General features: G+C 39.5%; 1 protein-coding gene across 3 annotated transcripts in view; it reads right to left on the bottom strand.

Annotated features, from left to right (window-relative positions):
• Positions 1–18,423, bottom strand: part of KCNAB1 (potassium voltage-gated channel subfamily A regulatory beta subunit 1) — a 441,389-nt gene that overhangs the window by 54,448 nt on the left and 368,518 nt on the right. For all 3 annotated transcript variants that reach the window (XM_053600068.1, XM_053600069.1, XM_053600070.1), the window contains exon 8: positions 16,642–16,728. In XM_053600068.1, the coding sequence (XP_053456043.1) occupies positions 16,642–16,728 (87 nt within the window). The remainder of the gene's footprint in view (positions 1–16,641; positions 16,729–18,423) is intronic.

Below are 18,423 nucleotides of genomic sequence, written 5' to 3'. Positions count from 1 at the left end.
TTTTGCATGTGAAGAAACTGAAACCTAGCAGAGATGCGTAAACTGTTCAAGGTTACCCAGCTGGTAAGTGACAGAGCTGGCTGTGTGTCCCTAGTCTGCTCTTGTCCACAGAGAATACTTCAGTAAGTTAGAAATCGGCAGAGTTATGTATGTCCAGCAAAGCAGACCAGGAAGCCCAGATACAGCATAACAGGTAACATTGAAAGAATGAAATGCTAACTGTGGAACTTGGAAAACCTACAGGAATCATGTTGTGTTTCCTGAGGTCACTACTTCACACAGGGGCCTGCCCTGTGCACATGTGACCACATAGCACTCCTGTGAGACACGGCAGTGTGGACAGGCCCTTCTCCCTACCTGGCCTTTGTTGCTTTTCAGCTTTCACACATGAACCTCTTTTGATGTAAGAAGTCAACAGGACAGATACATAGAATGGTGGAGAAAGAGCTCATTAGTTTCCAAGCTGACTTTCACTCCTGAATTACTATCTCAGCATAAGGGCTGAGTAGAGAAAGAGGTGCCATGCTCAATAGGTGATAAAGAAGGGGTGCTTAACTCCAGTCAAGATCATCAGGAAACACTGGTGGACCTAAGAGCAATGCTCTTTTAAACTTTTCATTATGCTTCCCAGTCCAAAAAAAAGAAAAGAAAAAAAAAAAAGACCACCGGAGATGTGCCAATGGCAAAGGTACACCAAGTGGCCAGTGGGAATAATTGATTACAGATACTATTGTGTCAGTGTTAGTAACCAGGTTCTATTAGTTGTACAATGGTTATGAGAGATGTTAATGTTTGGGGAGTCTGGGTGAGAGGCAATAGGAATTTTTTGAACTATTTCTGCTACTTTTTGTGTCTGAAATTTTATCAGTGGAAAGGTTAAAAATAGATCAACTACATGCAATAAATAGAAACTGTAAAGAGGACGATATAAATAGACATCGTACTGTTTTCTCCCCATCCTGCAGGTCTGACACAGCTCACTTTGGGGGACACTGAGGAAAGAAGCCTGGTTCTGCACAGCTTGTTAAGAACAGGCAGGTGGGGCTCTGGCGTTGGTGTGTTTCTGGAGAGATCCGGTGAGACATGAGTGGGCATCTGATCATGGAACCTAGACTGGGGAAACTAGCATTGGTTGTGTGTTCCCAAACCCGCAGGACTATCTCTGGCCTTTGACAGCTGTGATCATATGTAATACTAACCACTCAACACCACTGGCACTTTTATCCTGTTTGTGTGGTTGTTTTAATCTTTAGCTCTGTCGAAGTAATATATGCATGTTTTTTTTAGAGTCAATGCTAAAAGTCTTGTAAGAAAAGGCAGCAGTCCAGCTCGGCCCTGCAGCTCAGTGTACGTGGCTGTATAGGGCGCCAGCCACGTACACTGGAGCTCCGGGCCTGTCAAACAACAAGGACAACCACAACCAAAAAATAGCCAGGTGTTGGCACCTGTAGTCCCAGCTACTTGGGAGGCTGAGGCAAGAGAATCACTTAATCCCAAGAGTTGGAGGTTGCTGTGAGCTGTGATGCCATGGCATTCTACTAAGGGTGACGTAGTGAGACTGTCTCAAAAAAAAAGAAAGAAAGAAAGAAAAAAAAAAATGGCAGCAATCCTGTGAACTCTTTGCCTGTACCCTAGAGGTAACCACTTCCAGCACAGGCAGCTGTTTACTCCAGTGCTAATCTCTGTATTACTGAAGCATACCTCTGCATTACTCTCTTGGTTTGGCTTTTGGAGACATAATCTATTGGCCTTCCCTAGAGGTGAGGGTTTTAGGTCCCCCTCACACACCCTTCCACCCTCACTGTTTGCTAATAGAGCTATATCTTGGTTTGGAGTTAAATTCATATTTTGTGTTTTCATTTTTCTTACTGGCTTAAACAATGCTTTACTGCTCACAGCGGTTGATGGGCTCGATTGGGGGTTTTGCTCAGCTGCCCAGGAAGTTGCAGTCACATGGGGGCTGACGCCAAGTATCTGAGTTTCTTCCCTAGCACATCTGGTGCCTGGGCCGGGACAGCAGGAACAGCTAAGCATTGCTGGACATTTCTCTGTCTACACAGTGCCTCCATATGGCAGTTCAGGGCTTGAAGAATAAGTGTTAAGAGTGAAAGTGGAAACTGGCAACTTCTTAAGCCCGGGCCCCCAAACTAATATATCATCACTTCTATCTTACCAATCACAGAGCTTGCCTAGATTCAAGGAGAGGGGCTTGCACTTCAGAATGGCCAATTAAAAGATGTAATAAAATTGTTAGGCCTTTATCTTATTTTTAAATCCTTTATAACACTTAGTATGGTCCTGGGTATAGTGTAGCTGAGAAAGAAACACTGGGTTGCTCTTTTTTCTTGAAATGTGATAGACCCAGCACCAACCAAATTAGAGGTAGTATAATTAGCATCTATTAACGTACATTTTTGGAGGAAAACTAGGACTAGGAATCAGAAGAACTGGATTGTAGTTCTAGTTCCTCCAGTAATTAGCTGTAACATTTTTATGTCTGTGTCTTGCTATTTCAAAAGAAGATGTTATAAATTTAGCCAAATCAAATTTTAAAACTGAGTAATTTTTCAGATGCTATGCAGTGCCAGTCAGGACTCTTAGAATTCTCTGATTCTGTTCTTTGTAGGACATGTTAATTTTATCACCTCCTAATTTTTTCCAATGAAGAGAATAATATTAGATAGTGAGCACATGCTAAATACTCATTATTTATAGACTAAGAGGAAGAGAGGCAAGAAACAGAAGACCTCCAAAGTCAGATAAAGGAAATTATAGGCTCATTTTGTTTATGAATGTAGGCATAAAAGTCTGAAATTAAATATTAGCCTACCAGATGCTAATAATTTAATTTATTACTTTAAATTACTTTTATTTAATTTATTACTTTAAATAGTAGGATATTTAAAGTAATAAAATAATGTATCACTAGCAAGTGAAGTTTATTGCAGGAATGCAAATATGATTGATTTTGGTTTTCATTTTATGCCTTAAGTGCTTAGTGTCCACTGCTGAGCAAAGTGGTCTACAAGGATTGCCTTTCCTTTTGTCTATAAATTTCCATTTTCGTTTGGATCATTAACTTAGTTTGATTTGGAGCTATAGCCAAGGCTTCCTGTACTTTATGCACAATGACTCCCGATACAGTTTTCCACATGGTCAGGATGTGGTTGTGAGAGATGTGGTTCCTTTGTTTTCCTGGCAATTTCCCCTTGGCAATTACCCCTCTGTCCTCCACCCACCTTGGTTGCAATCTGTGCCCTGCATGGCCCTCCTTCCCTGCCCATCATCTGGGAAATTCTCCTCCTTAATGAATCAGATCACATGGCTTCCACCTTGTGGCTTTATTCTCTCTTTTTAGTGAAGCACTTTTTCCAGTAGTTTCTGAGAAACTGTATTTGGGAGATAGGAAAGTCAAAATGGCCTTATCTTTTCACTCTTGGTTGGGAATTTGCCCATCATGTTTTTGCTTAGAATTTGTAAGGCCTGCTCTATGGTGTTGCTGTTCAGAATCCCTAAGCAAACTTTTCTTTCTTTCTTTCTTTTTTTTAATCCTTCTTGTGTGTATTCTGCTAAGTCTCTGAAATATTTTGGGATGCTTTTCTTTATCTTTTAAATTGTGAAATTTCATATAATAATTTCTTGGTGTAGGTCTCCATTCATATGCTGGTTGCTCAGTGGGCACTTTCAATCTGGAGGCTCATGTTCTTCAGGTCTGGACATTTTCTTGTATTGTTTTGTGATGATGCCCTCTCTTCCATTTTATCTGTTCTCTCTTTAGGGATCTTTGAAAAGATGTTGGATTTCTTGGAAAAACCCTGATTTTGTTATCTTTTCACTCTTATTGTCCATTTCTTCTTCTTTTTCTTTCCCCCTTTTACTTTCTGGAACATTTCCTCAACCTTAATTTCCAACATCTTTATTGTCGTTTAAAAAATTTAGTCATATATTTTTAATCTCTAAGCCTTTTTCTAGTTGTATATTGTTCTTGCTTCCTTTCCTCTAGTTTCTGTCCCACTGATGCCTCCTTTTATATCACCAAGTATATTAATTATAGTTTCTTTGAACATGAGTAATATATCTCTCACTTCTATATTACTGTGTTTTTTCTTCTACTTATTTGAGTTCTTTTTTTTCATATTTCTTTGAATGTCCAATGATCCTTGGGTTTCTGTTCACATTTAAGAATAAAGGCAATAAGATTGTGCTTGGACAGTACTTGTCAGCTGGTACCATTCACTGTGGTTGCAATTAGGGAACTTGCCATTTTTTCCCCCAGTGACGTTTTCTTCCACAACCATGTCAGTAAGTATCTGTTAGAACTTTTCCTGGGATAATTTTCTCTCAAATATTTTTCTAAGTTCTGCTTGGGGAAGGGGTGACCTGACTGCTAGTGACCTAGACAGGAATGACAGGAGAGGTCTGGGGTCCCAAGCTTTATCTTCTACCTTTTCTTTTTTTGGCAGCCTATCTCCACCTTACTCTGAGTCTGGGTTGTTCAGATTAGAACCTGTCAACTCAGCTTCTTTTGTTAATAAGCCTCCTCTTGCCTCCTTCATTTGAGTGTAAAGGCAGGACATTGCAGACTTGCAGATATGGAACTTTAATTCCTCCATAACCTCTTTCAAACACCTGCTTTGCTCCCAGTTCCCACCTCACCCCATCTTCTGGACATTAATGTCTCTAATATCTGAGTCATTCTGAAGTTGTGAGCTACGTGTTAACTTGCCTCTCATCTAAAGGCACTTAGAAACACCTTTCCTTAGTTCTGCCAAGTCTTTTATGACCCCCCAATCCCCTTTCCACTTTCATATATGATTGGTCCAGGTTTTCAGTTTCCTGCTACATTCATGAGAAATAAAGCTTCTATTTCTGTTCCTTGCCCCTGTGTGTTGTTTAATGGCGACTTTTTCATTTTTTAAAAGAAAGGGATAGAAGTATTTTTACTTCTTCATGTTAAATCCAGATGTTTCCTGACTTTTTTCTAAATGAGGAAACTGAGATTGTCACCTACTCCCTATTTCACTGGTTTGCTCTTGTGATGTCCACACTGCTAACACGGATGCACAATTCTTGGTCTCAGTCTTACTTGACCCATGGGTAGCATTGCATATCAGTGATCATTTCTTCCTCCTTGATGTGCTTTCTTCATTTCTTCCTCGGGCACCACACTCTTCTCCCCCTCCTCTCAGCTTGCTAATTTTGGAGAGGCCTAGAGCTCGGTCCTTGGTCCTTTTCTTTTATGTCTTTTTTTCCTTTTCCTTTTCCTCCTTGTGTGATTCCATCAAATCTCAAGGCTTTAAAAACCATTCACATACAGACAACACCCTAATTTATATCTCCATCCCAGGCCTGTCTCCTGAGTCTTAGATTCAGTGTCCAGCTGCCTACTCAAAAACTCCACTTGGGTATCTAAGGAATGTCTCAAACTCAAGATGACTAAACTCCGCCCCCAGGTTTCCCCACCAACCAGCTCCACACGGGCAGTCCTCATTCTGCTTCATGGCAAATCCTTCCTTTTGGTGACTCAGGCTTAAACCTTGGAGTTATTCCTTTATTCTTCTCTTTCTGTCACACTCTTAACTAATCCATCAGGAACTACTGTTGACTTTACCTTCAGTATTTATCCAAACTCAACCTCTGTCACACTTCCACAGCTGGCAACCTCATCTGAGCCATCACCTCTCACCTAGATTGCTACAATCATTTCTAAACATTTCTCCACGCTCCTACACTTGCCCCTGTGATTTATTCTCAAGCCAAGGAGGAAGAATCCTTATGAAATGTAAGTCAAATCACATCACTTTTTTTAATCGAAGATTCAGAGGGCCCTAGAAGATCTGGTTTTGGTTGTCTCTCTAAACTTGGCTCCCTCTGCACCCCCTTACTCTGATGAAGCCACACTGGTGTACCCCATGCTCCTTAGATGTGAAAGGCTGCTCCCAGGCCAGAGCCTTTGCACTGCTCTGCAGCTGGAAGCAATCTCCTTAGCTCTCTCCTGTTCGTTCACTGACTACCTCAAGTCTTTGTTCAAACCTCACCTTCTCAGTGGCTATGCCCAACTTCCTGCACCTTCCTAACCTCAATACCCTGAGGTAGCTTTACTTTCTTTCTTCATAACATCCATTTCTAATATTCTGTATGTTAATGTTTTTGTTTAGTTTGTTTCCTGTCTCACCTGCTGAATCAAATGTGTCCCGTTAAGGGTGGGGATCTTTGTTATATTATTCCCTTGCGTATTCCACACATGCTATGATATACAGCAGGTGATCACTAAATATTACTTGAATATGAATAAATGAACAGACCAGGTTTTGGACGTGAATGTTTTTACTTTGCTGTATCCTTCTCTGGGCTGTGTGCTATATAGGGACATTTAAAATACATTCTGTAGGGGTTTTTTGAGAAAGAATCTTACAAGATTTGATCTGTACTCAGGAAAAGAGTAGAGGAAATGGATGGGTGAAACCAAAATTTCAGGCTTTTACTTTCCTAATTTTTTCTTTTGGGTTTACTTGTCTCCCATTTTTACTTTCTATTAAGTTTTATGTGAATTCTTATGTCAGATAGATTTTTGTCTTGTCTCATTCTATAAGAGACCTTAGGTGTCCTTAGGTTTGTTCCATTACTAAATATGCTTCCTTAAAAAAACTAATTATACAATGCTTTCCTTTTACTCACAAATAAAGGAGAATATTAGTAATATTAAGCTTTCTTTCCCTTCCTATTGCTTCCGGGTGAACATCTCTCTCATGTACTGGCCCCTAAAAGAAACCAAACTGGTTTTCTCGTATAGGTAAATTCTGGGATGATTAAATTTAGAGTGTAAAGAGGTAACTGTAAGAATATCTTGTTTAATTATCATTAATTTTGGATGACTGGCTTCATTGAAGCTAGTCACAACACAAGGTCCCCTTCAGAATTTAAAACTAATAAAACTTACCATAGGGATTCATTTAGAAAGGTAGTTAAATTCCAGGCTGCAGAGGCTGGGATTTTTGTGGCTTATAATGTTTTCTAGAATTTGAACATTGACAAACGTTTGCTCACTGATGAACACTCAGACTGGTTCCACAACTTTTCTGCCTACTCTAGAGGAATACACGGTCATGAGGTTGTTTTAAGTCACAATCATTACCCTTCACTGATTTCAATCTGAACTTCAGACGAGATCAGGTGCATTCAGGGTGGAATGACCGTAGACTCAATCTTAACTTCAAATGAAAATCCTTCTTTCCAAGCTGGCACCAGTTTAGGCTGTCTGTCTGCAGTAGTATTGGGTGTGGTTGGTTTCTGCATTTCTCTGCTTTCTGTATCTTCCTCAGCCCCCATCCTCTTGGCTCTACCCTCCACTATCTAGGAGATCCTGGAGGATAAGACCCACCATACCAGAGACATCCTCAGGTCCCTCCTCGTCACTCTCAGGAGGGCAGCCCTCTCCCAGCTGTACCACCAAAACAGATGATCAGCCCTCCTCTCCACTCCTAAGCTTTCCAAGCATGAATCCACTCCTAGGCCACTATGCTTCTGGCCACTGGGAGATGCCCACCCCAATGGGGCTACTGTGAAGGGGCAGCTCTCTCCTGTGCTGGGGGAAGAAGGAGCTCACAGCATGGTTTTCTTCAGATATGCCCTTCTCACTAGATCTTCTCTCCTCTACTCTCTCAACTTTTATATTCTTGAAGCCAATAAGGGGGCTCCGGAGTCACTGAACTGAGTGCAGAGGATGAGGAGATAGGAGAGCCCCTCTTCACAGGAGAATGCCAACTCATAAAGAAGGATGAGTTCATGAAATTAGGAAATCACCATCTCAAAGCCAGAGGTGCAATCATAGTGGAGAAACCTGGAAGACATCACCCCAGATGAGTGGTCACCCCGGACAGGTGCAGGACCGATAGTGGCACACAGCCTCCCTCCAGGACCCTCAGATATGGGGAAGGACTCAACATCGCCTGTGTAGTCTTCCTACCCAGAATGCTTAATCTTATTCTCATCATGAGAAAATGAGCAGAAAAATCCAGATTAAGAGACATTCTTCAAAACAAATGGCTTGGAGTTTTAAAAATGTCTATGTCATGAAAAAGAAAAAAAAAAGGTAGAGGAACTGTTTTAGCTTAAAAGAGATTAAAAAGTCATGACAACTATATGCATTACAGAAGTTTTAATTAAATCCTGTACCCACCTCCCCCTCTGAAAAAATTACACCTAAATTCTATCAAGGACATTTTAGGAAATTTGAATATGGTTTATACACATATGTATCAGATACTAGTAGTGTATCAGGGTTAAATTTTTTGGGTGTGGTGATCATGTTATGGTCACATAGAAGAATGCCTTGTTCTCAGAAGTACTGAAGAAAATATGTATGGGCGAAGTGTCACAATGAGAGAGAAAACAAGAGAGGGCAAAATACAGCATCATTTGGTAAAAGTACACAAAGAGTATGGGTGTTTATGCTCTCAACTTTTCTGCAGGTTTTTAATTTCTCAAAAGAAACAGTAGAGGGAAGAAAGAGTTATGGAATCCTCCCTTGAAATCCTTCCTTTGAAAGCAAAATGGAGATTCAGCACCTCACTCTGAAATTTCACTTCAATTGCGTCTTAGTGTCTGGTTGGAACTTCAACTATTTTGTCTCACTATGCGTGTATATTCCTCAAAGTATTACACATTTAACAACCACCGCCTCAAAATATTTGTACAGTGCATTACACTTTATGAAACATGTCCACTTACATTATCCCATTTGGTCTTCACAACAATCTTGAAAATAGCTAAGGAATATAATATTTTTATTCTTCCCATTTTATGAATGAAAAATTGAGATGCAGAAAGTCTGCTCATCTCAGCCAAGTTCACCTCCCTAAGACTAGCACCCTCATCTTCTGATTGCAAACTCTATTCTTCAGCACACATATTATATACCCAGAAGAGGGTTTACGAAGCCACTCACTCTCTTATTATTTTGTTTTATACAGAAAGTAAGAGCGTGACTTGAGGGCTTTGCTTACCCTGTCGGGATTTTACATTAGCCATGAGATGGGTGGCTGTGCTCCCCCCATTCAATCCGAGTGCCAGGGAGCTGTCAGAGTAGCAGACAGCTGAGCGACGCCGGTCTCCTGCCCTCCGCGTGTCATTGCAGGTTGGCTGCGGCACGACGAGGAACTTACAGAAATGAACTCCCCTGAGACCGAATCGACATCCCCTTGGAATGTGGAGTTAAATCTTGTCACAACTCCAGATATCTCTCAGGGAAATGACAAGTCATAGAAGGACGTGCACATGAGTCACAAACCACAGAAAAACAGAATACCAAGCAGTTCTGTTTTTCACCTGTCAGCTGGGTGAGCAGAAGCAGTCTCTGTTCTCTCTCGCTCTCTCTTTTTCCTTAACTAACTAAAAACAACCTAAGGAGGAAAGAAGGAGAGGAAGAAAGCGCCCTCTCTGAACTTAGTGAGGTCCACAAGCTTGTTGTGACAGGTACAACAGGCCCCAGACACGTGCCCACCTGTTTCTCCTTCCTAATGACAGGGGTTGGATCTCTGCTGCCTTCACTGTTGGGTGAAGATGTGAAGAAAGAAAAAAAGAAGGGGGGAAGAAGGAGAGAAAATAGAAGAAGTAGATAAATTATATAGACTATAACCACATTCTTCTCCAGGAACTTCTTTTCCAACCAGCATTTAATGGAATAGGTTGGGAATATTCAATTTCCAAAGAAAACACAAAATAAAGCACCAGATGACTACAGTTTTTTTTCTGGAGTAGAGTTTTCCTGAGAGTCATCTCTTTACATGTTTTCTGCAGCCTTGACAATTTTAACTTCTCAGTATGTTCTAGTAGAGGTAAGTTTTCCAAAGTGCCTGCTCTGTCTATGGAACCCACTTGGAAAATACAATTTCTTAACCAGGGCTCTGTTCCTGATAGACACATGTCAGAAGGATCCACATTCAGAGCTTTTGTGGGTCTCTATCAACACGGGAGATTTCAACAGGCCTAGAGAACTCTTCAAACCTGAGGCCACATGTCGACAGCTAAACATGGGAAATTCTGTAATGTGCCTTCGCTGTGTTACTTAAGATTATTCAGCTCTGCTCAAGGAAGTAAGAGGAATAAACAAAGAAGATAAACTGGATGAAGAAGCAAGTGGCTTGTGAGACATGGGCAGCATTTATATAATGTGCAGGGTAAGACTAAGTGGTTTCGTAACCCCTGAGTCATAGCGGCCATTAACGAAGCAGAGAGTGTGTGTGCTGAAGATTGAGGCAAAGATGTGATTTTCACAAACATCCGTATGCACACAACACCAAACACTTGAAAATATACTAACTATACAAAGAGCTTATGAGGGCTTACATAAGGTCTTAAATCAATCACCCATTGGTGGCCCCCCTGGTAGCCATAAGAAATTCTCTATGCAAGAAATGCAAATACTGATTCTCTGTTGATCAGGCCAACTGGCGAACTGATGGCCAGGGGCCCTGTCCACAAGTTTTTCCAATACAGCAAGTATATTCCTAACCCAGAATGCAAAGCCGTGTCCATCAGATGCCCAGTCCACTCTGCAGAAGTGACATTCCAGTGAGGAAGCCATAGTGAATGGAAACATGGGATTTCCTAAAAGGCTGAACCAGAGCTCAAAAGAACCCAAAGACAAGGCAGGTATTCCCCACTGTGATTTCTTAGGATGGAGGAAATAAATTTCTCTTTTTATGATCTCACTCCTTCTGTAGAGAATAAAACATCAGCTGAATGTGTCTGAAGTGTCAGTACAATTGGTGGTGAATTAACGGTTAAAATGAAAATGCAACTGCTTTAGGAAAGTTGGAACATGGGTTTATGCTTCCAGTTTGATAGGGTTTGACTCATCTTCTTGGACATGAAAATCATTTTCGTCAAATTAATTTCTTGAAAACAGCTGTCGCAGCCTCCCAAGTCAGAAGGTTACATTGATCTGATGTACAACAGAGGCCCTTGGGAGCACTCTGATTAGTGTCATAAGTGAAATGTGTTAAATAATTTTAATTTCATTTAGTAATTCTCAGGGGTGACTGTACTGCCAAACACTTCCATTCATTTCTGCTCAATTGGGAATCAATCAGTTTTCTAGAGTTAGATGCAATATCTGGATCTACCCTTCCTGCAGATGAAGAGAAAAGGATGTAAGAGTGTCCTGGGGCTGTTTAGTAACAAACTGTCCTCAACATCCTCTTGAACTATTTTGAACTGGACCAGGTACCAGAATCTGTATAGATGTTAGGAAACCAAAATAGTTTTTCAAGTAGATAAAGTGCAATTGGATTTAACTTTAGAGCTTCATGTATTCAATCACTCAAATGCTTGTTCACTCATTTGTCCATCAACCATCCATATAATAAATATTTCTTGAGTACCAATTATGTGCCTGAGTCTCTCTTAGACTCTAAATAGAGTTTATATCCCTGTGTGGTCCAACACTTAGACATACAATAGCTGCTAGCCACATGCGGTTATTAGACACTTGGGATGAGGCTACTGTAAATTAAGATTTTCTACTGTGAAATGCATTGGCCCAAATTGAAGTGTGCACAGCTGATTTCTAAGACTTAGTGGAAAATTTTTTTTAAACATTTCATTAGTAATTTTTAATGAGTACTAATTCCATGTTGAAATAGTAATTTGTTGACATATTGTGTTAAATACAATGATTATAATTAATCTTACTTGTTTCTTTTCAAAATTTTAATATGTCTAATTGAAAATTCAAGTAATGTAGGTGGCTATTTCCAGAAGATTCTTCCTGCTATTATTATGTTTTTGTAGGGTAGGTTGAGGGTATGTTTCAGGAAAGATAATAAAAGATAGAGGTAGAGGGGTTGATCTATTGTGGTTAAATGATAATACTAGGTTTTAGGTGATTACATTTTGGTTCTGAAAACTCTCTTTTACTTTAGAAGTTAAATATCTTGGTCCAGGATTCTGGAATTCATAAAATGCAGAAAATTTGGGATGCTGCAATGTTTTATGCTTTCCGGCATTCTCAGTCGTCATTGAATATCCTGGATTGCTGAATATCCATAGATTCCTGCTTGCACGTGACAACACCAAAATAAGAAAAATCGCGCAGAAAGAAGCAAATACTGTAATTAAGGAATGGGTTGTTTGATATGATGATATTATGGGAGTCGAGTCAAGCTAACTTTGGCCTTGACTCTCTTATTGGAAATTGGAGACATCTGGCCTGTTTTATGTCTGTACTGATCTACTAGCAGAAAATAAATTACTTGACTCTAATCAGTATGAGAATCATATGACATGACTCAGGAATTCTAAGATACTAACTAGTTTTGGCAACAAGCATGAAATGAAGACTCAATTCCAAATGGTTTTAAAATTTAAAAACAATTGCAATTTAATTTAATTTAAAAATCATCCTATTCTCAGATCAGCAACTTAATGAGCTTTTTCTTTCCTTTTAGAAAAGCTACAGAAGCTAAAATGTGACTCCTCTTTCTGCTGTTGTTCAAATTGGTACAGGTTTACAGGCTCCCTTCACAGCCAGAGTCACGTCTCATCACTTCTTCTGAGAGCAGTGGGGAGCATAGATGGAGACATTATCCTGGTATTTGAGAGTGACAGAGTACCAAACTAAACATCTCCTGATACAGGTTCTCAGATACACAAATGTTCTGTCTCCCTCCATGTCCAGCAGGACTCACATTGGTCTGAACTTTCTCTTGTCTAATGAGCTTAGGAGAAGATTTTGAAATAACGTTGGGGATTTATGAAAGTGAGAGAATTAAGAAAACGAGTTTCATAGAGCACAAGAATCTGTCTGATTCTGATGGAAGGAACACAGTCGCACAAGACAGAAGAAATGAGGTGTGGGGCTGATTTTTTCTAGGATTGGAAAACAAGTCATTGTTGCCAGATATTGTAGCAGAGACAGATGGCGTGGCAGATGCTGTGAACGAAAAATGACTTACTACTAGGTGAACCAGAAAAAATAAACAAGAAGGACAGAGGAAAAAGTACAAAAGTTCTCCTCTGCTGTCAGGCACATCTTCCCATCGCCCTGAAATGGGTAACTGTATTCGGTAGGGTTGCAGATCGCAAACGAGTGTCTCAGCCTTTTCTCTAATGATTGCACATTTAGAATTTGTAGACATTCTTTTGAGAGGACTCACTTTTAGTCGATTTCTAAGAAGGAAGGGATGACAGCAACTAATTGGATATATGATGCCAATATATTTTAAAGAAGATGCTGTAGTTAATTTTGGGGGCGTTCCATTGGTTGTTATTCGAAATGCAGAAACTGGATGAAACTCATCTTGGTTTATTTTTAACGTGCTCCCAATTAACATTCGTTCATGGTACAAATCACATGAATGCAGTTGTTATTTTAAAAACATTTAAATGGAAGTAACCTAAAATGTCTCTTAGAGATACCTAGTAGGAGAACACACATGACCCTTGACACATGCATGGTCTGTGTCTGGAAACTCTGCAGTGTCCCCAGGTTCTGGGAGCCCACTCTAGTGATCAATGATGGAGAAGAGCTAGTACTGAGTTGGACTGGGCATTCTCATTTGGAAGGTGCTTAGGTCTCCTGGGTTTTAAAAGGCACCTCAGCAAAATGATAAGGTGTGCTCTGTCTTTATAGTGACGAGGGATAGAAAAACCAATAAAAATAATCTACAAATGCTACAAATGCTAAACATTTATGGCTTTAATATATGTGGATTTAGAATATGAAAATCCAACAATATGTGTTTGGCAACCACTATTGTATCACTTATATCAAATGGAAATGGATGCCATGGAGCCTAAAATAACCAATGTGAGTTGTTGAAACAAGAGAAGTGTTTGTGTGTATAATGTTTAGGATTGTCCTGCCATTACTAAAACAAAAGGTTAATTGGATAACTATCTAGGGATGTTTTGTTCACTACATTTAGAGAAGAAATTGAATAATTAATTAAACACTATAGAGTAACATTCACTAATGAAGAGTTACTGTAGGATTTTCATGGGTATATGTAAAATTTACCTCATGTATGGTTTTTGGAAATGATAGCCCTTCTCAGCTAGACCTCACTGTACATGTACAACTTTTATCACCTGTACCATCTATAAAATCAGAGGGGAAGTGAACCCTAACAGGGAATCCAGAACGACCTCATACACCATTTCCCCCGCATTTTTAGAGGGGTAAGTGCGCCCAGCGCCACCTGCCAACTCTTGTCTTTTGATCTCGCATTTCTTCTGTCTCCCAGGTTGGTACTGTCCTCTGTTACGTGGAGAAGGCAAACGTAGAGAGTGTGCTTCCAGAGATGAGTGTCAAACTCTGGGCTTCCACTGGGCCCTCCTTGCAACACATGAGCAGACCAAGTTTGAGGATGAACCTTTTCAGAAGGCTGGGAAAACTCACATGGAAACTATTTCAATCTGGAACAAGTTCTATACGTGGAATTGTCTGTGGAACATCCCTGTTAAGTCCTCTGAGGAATAAGTTCTAATGTTTGATAGCAGAGTAAGGTGACCACAGTTTCCAAAGTAGCGAGGAGAGAAGACCTGAAGTGTTCCCAATACACAAAAATAAGGACTAGGGTGATGGATACTCTAAATGCCCTGACGCGGTCAGTACACATCCTACTTGAGTAATCAGATTTCACATGTGCCTTGTAGATGTGTGTGATGCAACAACAATAAACCTGGGAGCTTGATGTACCTGCTGGGGTGGGTCCCCTGGGGGTGGTAGGGAGGGCAGGCTACATTCCAGCACTCATCAGCACTCATCACCTTGGTTGCCCCTGAGCCACCTAATGCCATATTCCTTGACCTCATTGACAAGTGTCAATGACCCATTGTTTAGCACTCTTCGTTATGCTTCTGGACTTGGACAATGACTCGTGATAAAATAGCTCCCTATTCTGCTTTGTGGAATTTTATATAAAAAACTTAGGGAAAATGTTAATTTTCCAAATGCTATAGTTACAAACTCCATCTGGCAGCAGCAATTCTTAACACGTTGAAGCTCCCTTTTAATACGTTTTGACACGTAATCAATACCAATATGAGACATCGTTATCTTGCTAGTATCACCTAATTTAGCTCTCAAGTGAGAATTTCCTCCTTCTTCTATGGGTACAATGCAAATTATGAGTCTGTGAGACTCCTACAGTATGTACTTAAATCAAAGGCAGGAGGTAGGATAAAAACAAAACGAAACAAACAAGAAATACAAAAACCTCAGGTGTTCTTTTATCCCATAAGGCTGTCATTGTAAACAACATGATGTAATTCCAGAGAAGAAGGTAGCCTTTAGGCACCCAAACAAGAAGCTTTTCCCGTCTTTCACAGATGCCACTAGGTGGCATTTTATTTGACATTTTTGCGGACTACTTACTTACCTTTAGTGCTCTGTTTTAGTGTCATTGAGAATCGCATGACAATCATATTATCCTTACCCTAAATACTTCTCATACTGATAAAAATGTTTATGATTTGCTTTATCAAACACCTAATCTTTGTTTGACAAAAAAATATGCATTTTTATGTCATTTCTATGGGTAATTTCCAACGCTGATGCTGCTTTATAAAAAACTCCTAATATACACAGAATCAAGAAAGCAGAAAACTCTGGGAGAAAATTAGATAAAAAAAAGTATATTTAATATTTCTCTGTAGTTGGGGAAGAGATAAAGGGTAAGGAAAATGATTTTCATACTTTTAAAAAAATTTATAGTACTTCCATTACTTCTATAATCCTTCTTTAAACCTATGGCAAGCATAAATCTTCACAAAACCCACCTTATATTCAATCATCAAGGTCAAAAATACCGTCAGTGTGATTTTATGTGGATTACACTCTTCTAATTCTTTGAAAACTGGTAATCTGTATATGTTGTAAAACTCAAATAACCAGAACATTTCTTTTTTCCTCTTTTCCCCAAATATTTTCATTGTCAGTCACCTCAGTTAAGTGCTAATCCATATGATTGTAAACTTCAATTAATAGCAACATTCTTTTTAATTCATCCTCCCGAACTGTCTTCTTTTTCAAGCAATCTAGGTAGGTTCCAAAAATAAATGTAAAATGAAGAAAATCCGGTTCTGAAAGCTACCATGGGAAAAAGCTTAAACAATAGGCTTCAAAAAGTTGTAATAGAAAGGGGATAAAATGTTGCAGCTTTTTGACAATCAACAATCAAACTGCAATGAAGTAGTATTTTGAAGCAGTGGCTCCTATTGAAATGCAGCCCAGGCCACCACTCCAAGCTAATCAGACTTGAAGTTATTATAAAATAGAAAAACCCTTGGAGGACTTACTCTGAAATAATGATGGCTGGATTATGAACTCCCCTCCAATTAATTTGATTGTTTTGGTTGATGAAATCACAAAAGTGAAATGAACCTGGAAAAAATGAGTACTGTAGCCGGCAGGAGCCACAAACCTCATGCCTTCAGCTGCTCAGTAAAGGAAGCTGAGGGTGCAGAGCACGGGCTCTGAGGAGAAATCTGAGGCTGGCAGGTATCCATCAGAAATACTTTTATTTTCCATATTTGATCAGATAAGTCTGAATATTTTTCATTTCCTATTGCAAGTGGAATACACTCTCAAGCTAGAATCAATAACTCTAGAGTTATTTATTAAGTTTCTTCACTCACCTTCCATGGGTGTGTTGCTGTCTGGTCGATTTGCAAAGACCACGTCCACATACTCAAGCTGCAGTCTCTGGAGGGACCCTTTTAATCCTGGGGGGAGAAGCGGAAAAACCCCAAGTCCAATAATGAGCACTTTCTATTAGAAAGAGTTGAAGTTTGGCTCCCTTCTAGAATTTACTTTTTCTTTTTTTAAAGACAGAGTCTCATTGTGTTGTCCCAGGCTAGAGTGCTATGATAGCAAAGCTCACAGCAACATCAAACTCTTGGGTTCAAGTGATCGTCCTGCCTCAGCCTCCTAAGTAGCTGGGACTACAGGCTCCTGCCACAATGCCTAGTTCATTTTTCTATTTTTAATAGAGACCGGGTCTTACTCTAGCTCAGGCTGGTCTCATACTCCTGAGCTCAAGGGATCCATCTATCTTGGCGTCTCAGAGTGCTAGGATTACAGGCATAAGCCACTATACCAGGCCAAGAATTTATTTTTGAAAAATAGCGTTGGCTTCTAATGTGTGGCAGAGAAAAAATAAAAAGGTTGGACCTAAAAAAAAAAAAAAGAAAAATAGCATTGGCTTAGTTTCAAAAATGCACTGAATATAACGAAGTGTTAATTGGCCCCTAAAATCTTCTATGTATATATCAAAGGGCTGATTTTGCCCTCAAAAGGACTTTTTCAATGATATTAGCACTCTCACTGGAAAATACATACTTAGTAATTATCTTTCAGAGTGATTTATATATGGCAAGATCTAGGAACAAAACTTAGCATAAAAAGCAGCTTCTCTTCCAAAGTTTATTTTTTTTCTTATTGAAGAATGCAAATCAATATTTATCTTTCAACTTTCTAATGGGCTATCATGGGCTGGAGATACATTTATTGCATATCAGACCCCTTAAAATGGTATATGAGAAAGAGTGCAACATACCTCATTGCTGAATATCACTACAGTCACCTTTGAGGTAGTCCCCTCAGGAAGCTGTGCATGGATGCCAGTGCCTAGTCCACCCCTCAGAGCAATTTTGGAACTCTTTTTCTGGAATGGCCATGAGAGCTGTCTGACAATTAAGTTGGAGAACTCATCCTAGAAAAAGTGCTATGTTCTTCATTGCTGCATATCATCACTACAGTCACCAGATAGCCAAGGGAAGTACTTCAAAGCAAGGAGGCATGTAAGTCCTTTTTCTAGGATGAGCTCACAAACTTGGTTGTCCGCCCTCATGTACCAGAAATAAATGACTGTCTTAACCCCTTCTTAATGTATGTGTTGGTTTTAATAGTAATGCAATAGCAGATGAAGGCTTTGCCCAGTGTTTTACTAACTGGAACAAAATCCAAGGAACATAAAATATAGTTGAGCTCTACTATTTCTATTATTCCCCATTCTTTGGGGAAGAGATAAAAACACCAGAAGCTACAAAGACTTAAGAGCTAATATGAAGGGGAGAGTGAGAAATCAAACAGAAATCTGGAACCAACAGCCTATGTTTTAGCTCTATGCAGTTACATTCCCATAAGTACTCAGAAAAAATAATTAATTTCAGCAAAATTAATACTTCCCTGAAATAGAATGTATTGTAAATAATATTATTCAACCAAAAGGAAGACAGTGTTCGAGAATCATTTTACCTCATTTCCATAAAGCACAGCATTTCCTTATCAGCCTGTTTAATTCCTCAGGGAGACCAGGGAAGTTTTTTCCCTTTTTATTATAGGCATAAAATTAATTGCATGTTTAATGAGGCTCTTATAAATTTAAATTTGGCTCATTTAAATTTGATTTTTCATAG

This window comes from Nycticebus coucang, chromosome 8 (assembly GCF_027406575.1).
Source record: "Nycticebus coucang isolate mNycCou1 chromosome 8, mNycCou1.pri, whole genome shotgun sequence".
NCBI lineage: Eukaryota > Metazoa > Chordata > Mammalia > Primates > Lorisidae > Nycticebus > Nycticebus coucang.
Note: the sequence above shows the minus strand (reverse complement) of the source record. Positions and strands in the feature narration are given on the sequence as shown.